Source organism: Etheostoma cragini, chromosome 13 (genome assembly GCF_013103735.1).
Source record: "Etheostoma cragini isolate CJK2018 chromosome 13, CSU_Ecrag_1.0, whole genome shotgun sequence".
In the NCBI taxonomy this organism is placed as follows: domain Eukaryota; kingdom Metazoa; phylum Chordata; class Actinopteri; order Perciformes; family Percidae; genus Etheostoma; species Etheostoma cragini.
The window spans coordinates 19,737,627-19,751,885 of record NC_048419.1 but is presented as its reverse complement, the minus strand read 5'-3'; the positions used below and the strand labels follow the sequence as shown (position 1 = coordinate 19,751,885).

Genomic DNA, 14,259 nt, shown 5'->3' with positions numbered 1-14,259 from the left:
CACACACACACACACACACACACACACACACACACACAACACTAGCTGTACACATGGTAACTTAACCATTACTACATTTGGAAGTCCAACAAAACTCCTGAGGATTAAAATTGTTATGTCTCGTAAGGATGTTGGCATGTTGATGACTTTACACAATAAAGGCCATTGCCTCTTTGACAGTGATCAACCTATAACATCTGCACATCTGGATGCATATACTGCTCCCTTGGAACAATTACTCTAATGTTTAAAATCACCAGAGAATGATTCACAGAGCTTGTCAATACCCCGAGGAAATTTTCCGATTGTCTTAATTTTATTGCAATATTACCTTGACAACTGCAAACAATAAGGAAGAAAAAGATTAGGGGTTCTTCAGCAATAGGTTGCTGTTCTGAACTTCAGCACTGAATTCAGTGCTTGCAAAACACTCATCTATGGCTTTTCAAAGGCTTAATTTCTATACTGTAATTACTGCTCTTTCATCAAATTAATTATAACTACTGATGATTACTTATCACTACTGATATCCACTAGCATCTTCCACTAGACCATGTAACCCATTTGCCCCATTTTTGTGAAAATCTGCTGTTTTTATAAAAACTTCCCATCTTGGCAACTTAGGTACAACTATCCTTAAATATTTTGTTATTAAGGATGTTACTATCAAATACTATGCCCATAGAAAAAAATGACTAACTGGCTGACAGGTGTCAATTAAAATCATATAGCAGGACATATCAAACATGTTATTAATATTTAATATATATTTCCCTGCATCTTACCATGAAAACAATTCTTATGAGTCCCGCTCGACTGAGCCATGGTGCACTGTTCAACAGCCTCTTCTAGGCTGTGGTCACAGTAAAGTCAGCTCAGGTAATATTGAGCTCAGCCCATTAGCCTTTAGAACACGCAACATGCCTTAAACTACTGTTGTAACTAGTTTGATTGGCTTGGATGCTGTTCTACAGTCATTTCAATAAACATCCTAATCTGCAAGCAAGACATTAACCAAAAGGTCACAGAGAAGGTCCATAATGCCACACATTTTGAAGTAACAGTCCCTAAAAAGAACAAATGTGCTGCTTTTGGTTAAGTGCACTTTTCCAACACTTACTTGCTCCACTTCCCAGTTGTGAATGAGTTCTTTTACATACTCTCCTTTTAACTGTTGCACTAACTGCAGGTCACAGTCAATTCCAACATTACCAGGCTGTAAAATGGGGAACTGGCCCATATTGCATCATCTACGACAATCATTAGCATAGGATTTAAGGGTCATTAAATCAAATTTGATCAGATTTGGAGACTTACGATTAAGTGTGGCTGTGCAGGCTAAAGTATTTATCCTATACTCATTAAGTCAAAGGCTTCAATCTGCCCAACAACAGGTGACAGGTGAACTCACATAAAAACCTTAAAAGTTACTCAATATGAAAAGGGGATATAGAAAGCACAACTGGACCAGTTGCTGTTATTTTCAAAAGATTGTCATCTGTATTCATTTTCTGTTCTGCTGTCACTATCCGGTGAAGAAGGAAAAAACATGATAAATAAACACTTAACACTATAACTACTTGCATTTCTATAAATATTACCTAATGACGACTGATTTTCAAACTGAAAAAAATAGATAAAAAAAGACAAAACAAGGAATTTGAATACAGACATTTCCCTGCCTGATTATGTGATAAAAAAAAGTTTCAATACCACAAGCCTGGAAGAAACCCCCAGAATGCAAAGTGCGTGTGTATTCCTGTTTCCGTCTCAATATAGCGTATAGCACCCTCTGACAAATGTGTGGGTGTGTGTCCTCTGCCTATGTTGCAGTGTTTTGACAAGTGTCACACAATCCCCTGGGGGAGAACTGGGGGATTTCTCTGAAGAAGTGGAGCTCTGCTTTTGTCAGAAGGGATAAGGCAGAGAGGTGCCTAAAGAGTCACTCACTCTAACTGGTGACTCAGTACCACTGCAGCTACATTACATTACAGTGCTTTTTGTTACTGCTATAACAAATATCACTGGTTGAAGGAGTTTCTGGGCTTCAACCCTTGCAGACTATGATTATAGTGTAGGCGACTCTTATTAGTGAATACAGAACAGTAGAGAAACAACTTGACTGTGTAGTGTTTGTGTTACATATGAGTATTTAGACGGGGGGGGGGGGGGGGGGGGGGGGGGTACTTATGAGTATTTCATAAGTATCTGTTGGTACAGATACTTATGAAAGTACCCTCTGTCTTCCTTGTGAATGTTATACGTATGTATGTATGTATGTATGTATGTGTCTTTAAGGTATCTTGTGAATTATGTTGTTGTTATTTTCCTGTTTTTCTTCTGTATCTTTTTTTGTTTCTGAAAATATAAAAACTTTTTTTAATAAAAAATAAACAGTGCTTTTTATTCTATTTAGTGGTGGTTTCGTTATCCACGCCAGGTGCATGAAGGCACAAATATATTTGTTTTTTGTTTTTCTTCTGTTCAAATGTTGCCTCCCATTAACCATAACCATTAACCACAAGACCAAATATGTGCCGTCAGTGTGTGTACCATATCTCATCATGACTTCCTGTTTGTCTTCAACATCCTCAATTGCAGCCCTCATTTAAACTGAGATTAAAACTGCTATATAAAAAAGGAAGCATTTAAATGTGTCCTCCTTCCACCAAGTAAAGCTCTCTAAACCACTTCTAAGAAAAGTCAAAGCTGGGGTGAAAGCCTCGCAAAGGCGCGAATAGAGACAGCTCATTTTTAGAAAAGAGCTACGTTGTCATTACGAGTCCGTAGTGTTTACCCTTCGCCACACATCCCTTAACCAAGGGTGAGTAACATTCAACAAACTTGTCTGCATCGTGATCCACTGTTCAATTTTCTTTCCAGCAGAGATGCACTAACGAGAATGTTTCACTGCCTAAAAATATCCCCTTTTTTAGCTTATTTTACTTTTTGTTGATCATTTTAAAAAGCATTTAGTTACAGCGATGTCCAGTTATAGTTTCAATTTGCATTGACATTTGTGTTAAAAACACAATACCAAAAAGACAATATGCCTGTATTTCAATGAAGCCAAGTGTGTTAATAAACATAATGGATTGTACCGGAACTACTGAAAGCCAGTCCATCAGCAAAGTTTGACATAGCACTGATAAGCCTCATCTGCTAACTAGCTAGGCTTTTTCAACCAATGAAACTTGTGGCTTTTATTATTGCTTATGAACTAGTTCAACACCAAAGCCACATGTAAATATGACATTTGATGGTGGTAGTTTCTTCACTGTTCTATATTAGCCTGACTGATCTACTGCTTCGATAAAAAGTAAGCATCATCATCATTTTGATTAGTCAGGTCAAAAAGGAAAATAGTCTACATCCCACTCACTCAAGAGGCTACCCGCTCTTGTTTGTGTCAAGGTTGCTGCCCATTGTCTGTAAGTAATAAAAAGAGCTGGCAGGTTGGACTAACCAAATAGTGACAGTGTTGCAGGCCTGAGGTGCAATAACTACATGACATGGACAACACACAAATACAGACAAAAGAATCCGCGAGTAAGAGAGCCCCGAAGAAGTGCAAGTTGTTAGAAACTAAGAAGCGAGAACCGAATGATCCGTCAATATTTCTCCAGCAGCACAAAGACAAATGCAAACACACTTTTTAAACTCGACCAGTTTAGGTATTTTGACATCAGCTCAGATGCACAATCTTGACTTCAAAACTTTGCACTGAGCCTTTGTCAAATGTCACCCACCCCTTTTCTTTGTTCAGCATTTCCTGTCATTCACTGCTGCTGAAAAAGAAAATGAATGCATAACATTATCCTTTAAACGAAAGAGCAGTGTGCCCTAAAGCAAAGCAAGGACGCAGTGTTATGAAAGGGAACATGGCCCCTGGCTCTTTAGCTGTGGCGCAGGTCAGAGCAGAGAACTACAGTAGTAATTACTGAGAGACTGATTGCTGACAGGACCTTCCAACAGCCTGTGGTTAGCTGGATGGAGCTGAGGGGGAGGAAGCTTCAAATGCACAGGCATGACAGATGCTCTGCTGATGACTTGTACTTTGGGGTGTTTCAGGGGCATGGATGCCATTTTGCTCTATTCATTCCCCTTTCAAAAGTTACACAAAAACAATATTTGTGCTCTTAGACTTTAGACAGTTTTTAGAAAAAGTGAGAGAAAAATCATCCTCTAAAATGGTATTCACTGATTTTGTAAACAATTTTTGTTTTAAGTACTCCATTGAACATCTCTTGAATTTAAGAAGTGCAATCAGAGGCTGTTGCCTCCTCTTCTTTATTCAAAATTCTCCCCTGCTAATTTTTTAAGAAGTAGATGTAATTCGTTCCAAATGGCAGATCGTTAAAGTAAAACTCCTCAAACAGCAAGAGACGAGGTCTCCTTAAACAGATTTGAACCCACTTCATTGACAGAGTGGGAGGAATGTGTGATTGTGGCAGGCAAAGCATTGCCACAGCTGGTTCAGTGCACCATTTTCCAACTGGATTGTGCCAGTTTATTCCACAGGGTGGTCATTTGAGAGCCCTTGAGATCGTTCATCATAACCATAGGGATGTAGCAACCTGGTATTTTAGCCAACCAATCTGTGCCATGAATGCGCCTGGTTGATTTAGCTGTGGTGGTGGAGATGGCTGTATTTACATTGGACAGAAGTGTTTGTTCCAGTTACAAACTGATATACTGCTGCAGTGGCTGGATCTGGGCTTTCAAAATATTAAATCAAGATAGTACGCTGGTGTAAGACATGGTAGTGATGCCATAAATGCTCTCCATTCATCTAATAGCCTTGTCTAACTTAGATGTGTCTCATTGTGTATGCTTTAACAGGAAAATTATCTTGCTTTTGCAAGTTGGGATGTGCAGGGATTTTGGACATTTGGATCTGTATACGTCATTGGTTCGGTATGCCTTGGGACCCAAACATGTAATATAGTCTATTAATGTTGACTACTCGCACAAGCGGAACAGAAATTCTGGAGCGTGAGTTTAACCCGTAAAGTTTTGGCAGCGCACAAGTTGTAATCTATCAGCTGCAGCATGCTAGTCAATTTTGCCTTGTTAGCAGGGTTGGTCAAGCGCAATTGACAACTGTTTGTTTCAAACTGTCTGCCAACATTGTTCATCTGAAGTCAGGTCTGTGGAAACACTTTGAACATTTAATTTACAACAGCATCACTGGAATGTGTCAATTAATTGAACTAGAGTAGAAGGCGAGTCCTTCTCCCCACAGCGTCCAGGCAGCCTCCTACTCCAGACTCAGAATATGCCCAAATAATAACTAATGCTATATATTGCTGCAGATATGCAGCCACACTCAGTCATAGAAAATACCTAATTAATGCATATGGTCAAAGTGCTTAAGTGCTTTTTATTCAGTTCATTGTGCTTGCTCTGTATAAGCGAGCACAAGCTGCAGCCTAGTTCAGGTCAGAGTCTCATAATGGAGTGTTATAGAAGCAGGTGTTACTTTTTCTTCTAATTGACGGTATGCCAATATGTGAGTGCCTTAACTGATAAATTATGGCCAGTAAGCTACTTCCGAATGATTATGCACTTTTGTTTTTACCTGTTGTACTGAAAACATAACAAAACCCAAAACCGAGGTAAATACCAAACAGTGAATTTTGTGTACCGTTACACCCCTAGTAGTTAAGAATAGCAACAATCAGCTCTGCACAAATAACAACCCAGAGGCAACTCTGCCACCTGAGCTTGTCCAGAAACCATACACAGTCCTGAGTTTCCCTGTCACTTTCCCCTGGGTTAACATAAGCTACTGGGTCATAACAGCTGGAGATAATGCCAGTGTTCAGCAACCCCCAGAACCGGACATCATTTTGGAATCTGAACATTTATGACTATTCAGACAAATAACAGACAGAAAGTTAACTGGAGCAAAACTGTGAGCTTGTAATGCCCAAACAGAGGCTGTGTTTCATTAAACCCATTTTCGAGTACAGTGTATGCCTGAGTCACTGAACCGAGCTGCAACGATAACTTACCTCTGATGGTTTCTTGTGCTGGTGGCGGACCCATGTGCTGCTGGTGCCTGTGTTCTTGGATGACCTGGACCACGACATTACCTGACCTGCAGGAAAAAGAAAAACACAGCCATGCTCAGTGTAATTAAGAATTGTAAACATCTTTTTCCTAAATACTTTTGACGACCACAAGAAAAACTGTTTTCTGGTGGATAACTTAGCACAGCTTGTGAAACAGTTGTAAAGACAAAGTGAAGCAAAACATCAGACAAACTTAATCTGTTTTTGATTTGTTAAGAACAATGTGTATTCAAGAGGGTGAAATCATTTAAAGTGGGGGACAATGAAGAACAGGTCTTTGGCTGGGGATCAGACTTCATGTTTACAGCATGCGTTCAAGTTCCCTCCAAAAGAAACTTTGCTGTCCCATAGGCAGAGAGGGTTTACAATACAAATACAATAAAAACACTAACATCAGCCATCATAAACCAGCAATGAATCTGTTTCTTACTAGAGAGATCAAAAAGCTGCTCATCAATTAAATGAGCCTGTCCTTAGTAATATACACTAATGGAGATGATTCAAACACTGCAGAGAAGCACTAAAATAAAGAAGCCAAACCTTCCCAGCGACTTCTCTGACGCCGGTGGCAATACTACCTCTGAGTCAGGCCTTTAATTGAAGCAGACTGATGATGATCTATTAAGAGGTTTAATAAGTAATGACAGTATAAATAGCATCTTGTTAAGCAGTTAGTCCACTGTGGTCCTTTACAACCTCATTAATATACAACTTAATGGCAATTAACCAGACGCTGGAGCCAATATCCCACCCACCGCTTCAATCAGCAGCCCTGTGTGTGTTTTCCTGTGTACCAATGTACAGTATGTGAACAGAAGAGTGTGTGTGTAATTTCATTGATGCTGTTTTTCAATAAAAAAAAATTCAAATCACAAAACTACGGCAACCAATACAGCCGAAAGCTCATTTTCATCTCTGCACCGCGAAAAAGGCTGTCATTAAACATTGCATCACACTGGCAATTAAATTACATCACATTGGCATAATGGAAAACAAATTTGCCAATACTGTGTAATATAGCACATTGTGACCATGACTGTAAGAGTGTGTGTGTGTGTGTGTGTGTGTGCTGCCTCCCACTCAACATATTTCCCTCGGCACCACAGCAGTGCTGCCACCGTGCTAATTTTACTAGTGACGTCTAAACAACTAACAGCTCCTAGGGCAGAACTGCTGTCAGGCTTGTCTTCAAAATTACACACACACACACACAAAAACCCAAACACCCCCCACAATAAAGCTGCTAACACTGTCATGTATTTGCCACACACTGTATGCATGGTCATAGTCACATACACCCACCGTTTTCTCACAATCTCACATTTTGCTTGCATTGACTCGATTTTTTTTTAAACTCTCGCACAGTTTTACATACTCACACACATAGACACTCAAACACTTTCACTGCCATAGCATGACAAGGAATAAGGAGTGAATTGACAGCCATGTGTGGGTTTGATCAAATTATTTCAAAATGTATCTGCCACTCAGAACTGTTCTGTGTGTGTGTGTGTGTGTGTGTGTGTGGGGGTGTGGGGGTGTGGGTGTGTGTGTGTGTTTGTGTAACCCTGTCTTTATCCTTTAAAAGTAAACTGGGGCAGAGAGACTCTACTTTGTCCAAGACAAATAGTAACCTGACGCGCCAGATGTTTTGTAGCAGAACCATCTGAGAAGCTATCACTGGAAACTGTTTGGTAAAGGGTAGAGATGGTCCGATACCATTTTTTGCTTCCTGATATTGATTTGGATACCTGAACTTGCGTATCAGCCGACACCGAGTCCTGATCCGATACCAATGTGTCATATATTTTATTATTGTTTTTACAACTGTATACTGCTATCCCTGTATGGATGTGATCTGGTTTCTATCTTTGTTGTCTATCTGGCTCAGGTAAAACTCCCAAACAATGAATGCCACAGAACTTTCTATAATTATGCAGTTGGAAAGTCCGTTATAACGGAAAGAACATAAATAAACTACTTTAATGTAGATTTTCTTTAAGACTTTATTTTGTGGAATCGGATCGGTGCATAAACTCCAGTACTTCCGATACCAGCGTTTTAGGCAGTATCGAAGGCAGGAAAATCTCTAGTAAAGGGCTGGCATTTTGTCCGCCATTGTTATCTGGAAAAAATGTTGCGGCCGTCACACACCTAAACCACACACGTAGCTGCCAGTACCGCCTCACATGACGCTGACTGAACGAACTCATGCCAGCATTACTTGAAGCCTGACGAGATGGATGTTTGTGTCATATGTATTCCCGCCATCCCCGCGTGATCCCTTGATACTGCAAGAATGTAGCTGCTGTGCAGTGCAAGGCAAACACATTAAAACCACAGAAAAACACAGACACGGTGATAAAGGTGGGGGGGCATTTTAAATAAGTGTGTCCATGTGTGCATCTGAGCCTTTGTACATTTTTTAACACATCTTAATTTCAAGCACACCAACATCCGTGGGAGAATTTAGAGTGACGTGTCTAGACAGCAGCGCTTTTCACCACTATCATCAAAACACCAGATATACTTGGAGAATCTCTGCCAAAAAGAAATGAAGCTGTTGTGGAGGCTCAAAATGGAACAACACCTTAGACACTTGTCATAGATCTCTATATTTGTATATATTCAGTGAGACAGTGTGCCAATTTGCTGAACATTGTTGAGTGCATCTGCACTCCATTAGAGTGTGTGTGTCTGTGTCTGTGTGTGTGTGTGTGTGTGTGTGTGTGTTTTGCAAGTTACATCCACCCGCCCCCTGAGGCTGCACCACATCATCACTGCGTGGCCAGATAACCGAACGGGCCGCAGCACAGTAGGAGGTTACCATCATGGCCCGGTGTTAATTAAAAGCCCCGTTTGGTGCACGGCAGGCAAAATTATCATGGGCATCCTTCAATTAGAAACCTGATAACCTCCAGTCAACAGATGCAGCTGGGGCCCACGCTGCACTGGCCAGCGGAAGCTAACAGCTAACGGCTAATTATAAAGACGAGAGTACGGCCTTGTGCACAGGGTGGCTCAGCCAGGTCTGAAAACACAGCCTGTTAAACCTACTGTAAAATAATAAATACATGCGACCTGTAACCACACAACACTTAAGGCTGTACATGGTCACTTCAACTAGGGCTGGGCGATATGGAGAAAATCATACATCACAATATTTTGGACCAAATACCTCAATATCGATACCGCAACAATAAAGTAGACTTGACTGTTGGTGCTTTCACAAAATATTTACACAATGAGATTTGATAAATAATCAGTTATGTGGATATAATTACAACAGACTGGTAAGTTCAGAAAATGACATAACTTTGTTGTAATGCAACCTTTAAAACCAGTAAAAGACACTCCTTATGCCATATTACGATATTATGACATCCCAAAATCTAAGACAATATCAAGTCTCATATCACAATATCAATTTAATATTGATATTTTGCCCAGCTCTAACTTCAAACTCTGGTGGCCCAGTTGCAGTAAAACAGTTTTTCAAGTTTGATTCTCTACATTATCCAGAATTCATCTCCATATATCTCAATTTTAAATTAGTTAAAACATTGTTTTTAGTAAAAAGGTTAAGGATGTTCCTCATTCTGAGACTGCCCATAGCTATATTTTGAGAATTTTTTTTTTTACTTCCAAAAGAAACTTCCTTTCCTGAACTTGGAAGAACCATTGCTTTTTCTATTTAATTTTCTCTTATACTGTAACAAGAAAATTAGATTTTGCATTTATTCCAGAGAAAGAAAATCCCAAATGAATAAAAAGTACAAAAAATGTGCCAAAAGACAACTCAGAATACGTTATTTAATGTTTCACGTTAGCTATGTAGCTTGAAGGAACTTCAAAAAGTCACAAAAGTGACTTTTAAAGTGTGCAGCAGTAGAAAAAATATGTTTATGGTTCATATGTTTGGACAAGCAGGACAAAAATCTAGTTTAAAATGTTACAATCTTGCTGAAGGCAGATTAAGCCACTTTGCTCCGGTTTCTTAGGTTACATAGGATAAACTAATTTAGCCTAGTATTTTTTTTATTTAAAGAGCTAAACAAAAGTGCAAAACATTGGTCCAGATGACAACATACAGCAAAGTACAATACACACACCGAAGAAGGCACAGCGCACCTTTTCCACAATCCTTCCTTGCAATCAAATGTTTCACTCTAGAGCAACGGAAAGGAGGAGGCGAGGAAATACAGGAAGGAGGGAGACACAACAAAAACACAACAGCAGGAACGATGGCCGCAGATTAATTTAGCCTGGTATTAAAATAATATTTTAAACCTTAATCAGTTCATTAGAGCTTTTATGGAGACATAAACCAAATGTGAGGTCCACTCTTACACTCAATAGTTTGTTTTCCAGTTCACTGATGTATCTATTTTTTTCTGTCCATGTTGGCATGACAGTGTCAGGATAATAAACAAATACATTTGCTTGTAATTGTAAAATGCACACAGCAAAATGCCAAGAATTAGTCATGTTGAACTGCCAATGACAAGAAGAATGACATTTTAAATAAAATTAAAATTTCTAGCAGTCTTCAATGACAAAATCTTTCTATTTTATGGACAGTTATCAGTTGTCAGAGCCAAGTGCGCAACACTGTACCGCTGTTCAAAAACTGTTTATCATCAAACAGTTTTCCAGCAGAAGCTGCCAGTGTCGGTAATGTGTTACTCTGGCCAGATGTTCCAATCACTTTGCAGTGTATCTCTTCATGGCAGTCTGTCTGTGCGTAAGATATATAGAGCCCATGAGACATGAGTCTTTACATACAGTCTGACTTTATATACAGTCTGTAGTCCGTCTGCGTTGTTGTTCAAATCAAACTGCATCCATCTGATTTCTGTTAATCAGTCAGCCTATGAAGTACATGTTGCATGTGCTTAACATTACTTTCAAAGCACATGAAGCCAGATTAAATAATAAAATGGCACGCCGCAAATGTGCAATGCCAGTTTTATTGAATTTGTGTCCCCCCTTCTGTGTGTATTAAGCGCTTGATTTACTATAGCAGCAGGTCGTTACACAGTCAGCTCCTGGACTGCACTCGTGACGGACGAGGCGCAGATCAGCTTAGAATTTGTCTGCAATCAACAAGCTCAGAAAATAATATGACGTGGTGTGATCTTCCAAAACATTTATTTCCCTGGAGTGCAGCTCCACCCGAGTAAAACTTCAATCATAAATGATAATATTAAAAACATTATTAATGACACGAGAGTCAAATGATAGCAGAAATGCAGTATGAAAAACACTGCACAAATTTAAGTTTAATGAACACAAACCACAATTCAATTCACTTCTGTTCGTTTGCTGTCACAAATAATCCACTATCCTGTTCATTTATGATTATTGCTCCTTTTTATTTTTTTGTTATATGTAATGTAGACTTCAGCAGAATAAAGGTTATTTTATATTTAATTTTCAACCATAGTTTTTCTTGTGGCTACTGTAAATCTCGGTGCCGTCTTTTCACCTGCAGACACCAGATGCAGATTTACACCAGAACTTTAAAAAATCCCCAACAGCTGATTGGTAGCTTGCTACCTTTTCATACAGCTATTGAAGTCAGGGTGCCCGGGTTGTCCAGTTGGTAGAGCAGGCTCCCATGTAAAGAGGTTTACTCCTCAGCATCAAGGGTTCAATTCCAACCTGCGGCTCTTTGCTGCATGTCATTCCCCCATCTCTCTCTCCCCTTTCATGTCTTCAGGAGGGACGACAGTGAGACAGGAAGAAACTCTATATGGAGAGTGAATACCCTACGGGAGTTGACTAGAACGAGGCAGCTCACCGTACAACAGCAGCACATGAATTCACTTTTCTGGCGCGCACGCGCGCGCACACACACGCACACACACGCACACACACACACACACACACACACACACACACACACACACACACACACACACACACACACACACACACACACTTCCCCCTCTCCTCCCCTGCATCCCTCTCTCCAACTTACTGTCGGTGGTGTCAGAGTCGTTGCTGCTTGTGGAGTATTTTCTCCTCTTCGTTTCGCTCTCCATCTGTCAGGGTAGGAGGGAGGGAGGGAGGAAGGGGGAAGAGAGAGAGAAAAATGACGAGTGAGAAGATGTTCACCATGAAAACACAAGTGTTAATGAAATAATGCACTGATGGCACCAATCTGCCAGGGCCTCTATCCCGCTGCCTGCCAGAATAAACTGACTTGATCACTGTTACACATTAGCGCTTGGACTCCCTGGGAACTTCACAATCGTACAGTTGTTCGGCATCCTGCAATAATGCTGTATTCACTGGGAGCTATTAAATAAGTCCCATTTTATGCATCCACTTCAATCCTTTTTTGTATTTTTTCCCCATCTGCTTTAATACTGTAGGTGCTTCAGGATGCCCTGGTAGCTCCCCTGGTTGAACATGCATCCCATGTACAAAGGCTTAATCCTTACTGCAGCGGCTGCAAGTTTAAGTCAGACCTGCCGTCCATTGCTGCATGTCATTCCCCTTCTCTCTTCCCTGTACTATCTTGAACTGTCCTCTCAAATAATGGCCTTCGTGGACCCAAAATTAATAATAATTTTTTTTTAAATGCTGTAGGTGCTTGTTTCTTGTTTTCTTGCCATTTAAGCAGCTTAAACTACGACACCTTTTGCAGCGTTAAGCAGCAAACAAGCTTTTTTTTTGGTGCTTCTTGGTAATAAAGGGCAGTCAAAAGAAAGCTCTACACTATGATCTCTATTTAACAACATCAGGACTGGAAAAAAGTTGTATTTGCAGGCTACGGTTATCTAATATTTGAACTTTCTGCAACAAAATTCTCTCGCTTGTATCTCGTGCACAATGTCTGCGGCGGCATAAAGCGGGACAGCAGGGGAAATGTGATATGAAGAAGAAAATACATTGCCCAAGTTTTTTAGGTCTCAATGATATCCACAGTGCACTTGGTGAGTAACAATGAATGTAAACGTAACTTTTCTGTACTCCACAGCCAGGGCGCCTTTCAATAAAATCAACACAGAAATTGCAACAAATTTAACCCAACAGCATCAACATTGCACAATATTTTAGTTTAGTCTACATGCAATGACTGAAATTAAATGAAATTGCTTTTGTGAACTTTATGTCTACACAATAGATATACGCTTTAATAAACCCAAAATACACCAATTTTCCAAGAGTAACACCAAATGTAATGAGTAAGGTGTTGCAAAGAGAATGCAATTTCAATTCACATGTAACAGTCGAAAACCACTTCAATTGTTGCAACTGTTTCCATTCTTTCTTTCTGACACGGATAGAAACTGGAAGTCTAACTCAATCGTCTGAAAAGACAGGAGAAAAACTAAGTTTGGACTAGAAAATAAAGGAGATGTTACAGAAATAGAGCTATCCCAGAAAGAGTCAGAGAGACAAAGAAGAACGAGGACAGAGTGTGCCAGAGAGAAAAATGTCAAAAATAAATCAAACAAAAAGATTTTTTTTTATTTTTTAAATACAGAAAATGTTACTAATCAGTTGGACAAAAAACTGTTTAAAAAACATTTATTTATCCAGCCAAATATTAAATGGCACCCTCTATATTTTCCATCTATACTCTGAGTGTAACATTTTAAATGTTAAAATCAAAGTGGCTATAAGGGACTTGCAGACAATAAGAACAGTTGAAGAGAAAGCGACATGCACTAACAGTGGGAAGAATCAACCTGAAAGATGAGGGAACAAATAATGGCACTTTTTACTCCGTTTTAATTTTTTGGTCTAAACAGGTACAGACAGATGCCAAAGTAAAAAGGGATAAATCCAAATAAATAAGTGATTAAACATACCGAAGCAACCCGAGGGCTCACTGAATTATTAGGATTACATAGGATTATGAAATGAATGTGAATCATATGCTACGACCTTCACAGCCACCAGATCTCCACCCAACTGAACACCTATGGGTCGACGTGTTAGGCTTGCGGTAATCCACCACTGCCAGACCTACTGATCTCCACACCCTTGTGTCAGTGCTGGAGTATGTTCTAGCTACAGGACGCATCTATTCTGGGATACGGGAAAAAAAACGCAATGGCTTGTTTATATTTCTTTAAACCAATCACAACCTTCCTAAGCCCCAGATGCAGCAACTGTTCCCCCGCAAGACAGATAGCAGAAGAGGAGCGGCACCCACCATAATTTC

At 39.8% G+C, this 14,259-nt stretch overlaps 1 protein-coding gene across 2 annotated transcripts in view; it reads right to left on the bottom strand.

Moving 5' to 3' along the window:
* jade2 (jade family PHD finger 2) overlaps positions 1-14,259 on the bottom strand; it is a 162,030-nt gene that overhangs the window by 130,096 nt on the left and 17,675 nt on the right. For both annotated transcript variants that reach the window (XM_034890936.1, XM_034890937.1), the window contains exons 2-3: positions 12,061-12,124; positions 6,018-6,103 (exon numbers count right to left, since the gene is read on the bottom strand). In XM_034890936.1, coding sequence (XP_034746827.1) covers positions 6,018-6,103; positions 12,061-12,124 — 150 coding nt within the window. The remainder of the gene's footprint in view (positions 1-6,017; positions 6,104-12,060; positions 12,125-14,259) is intronic.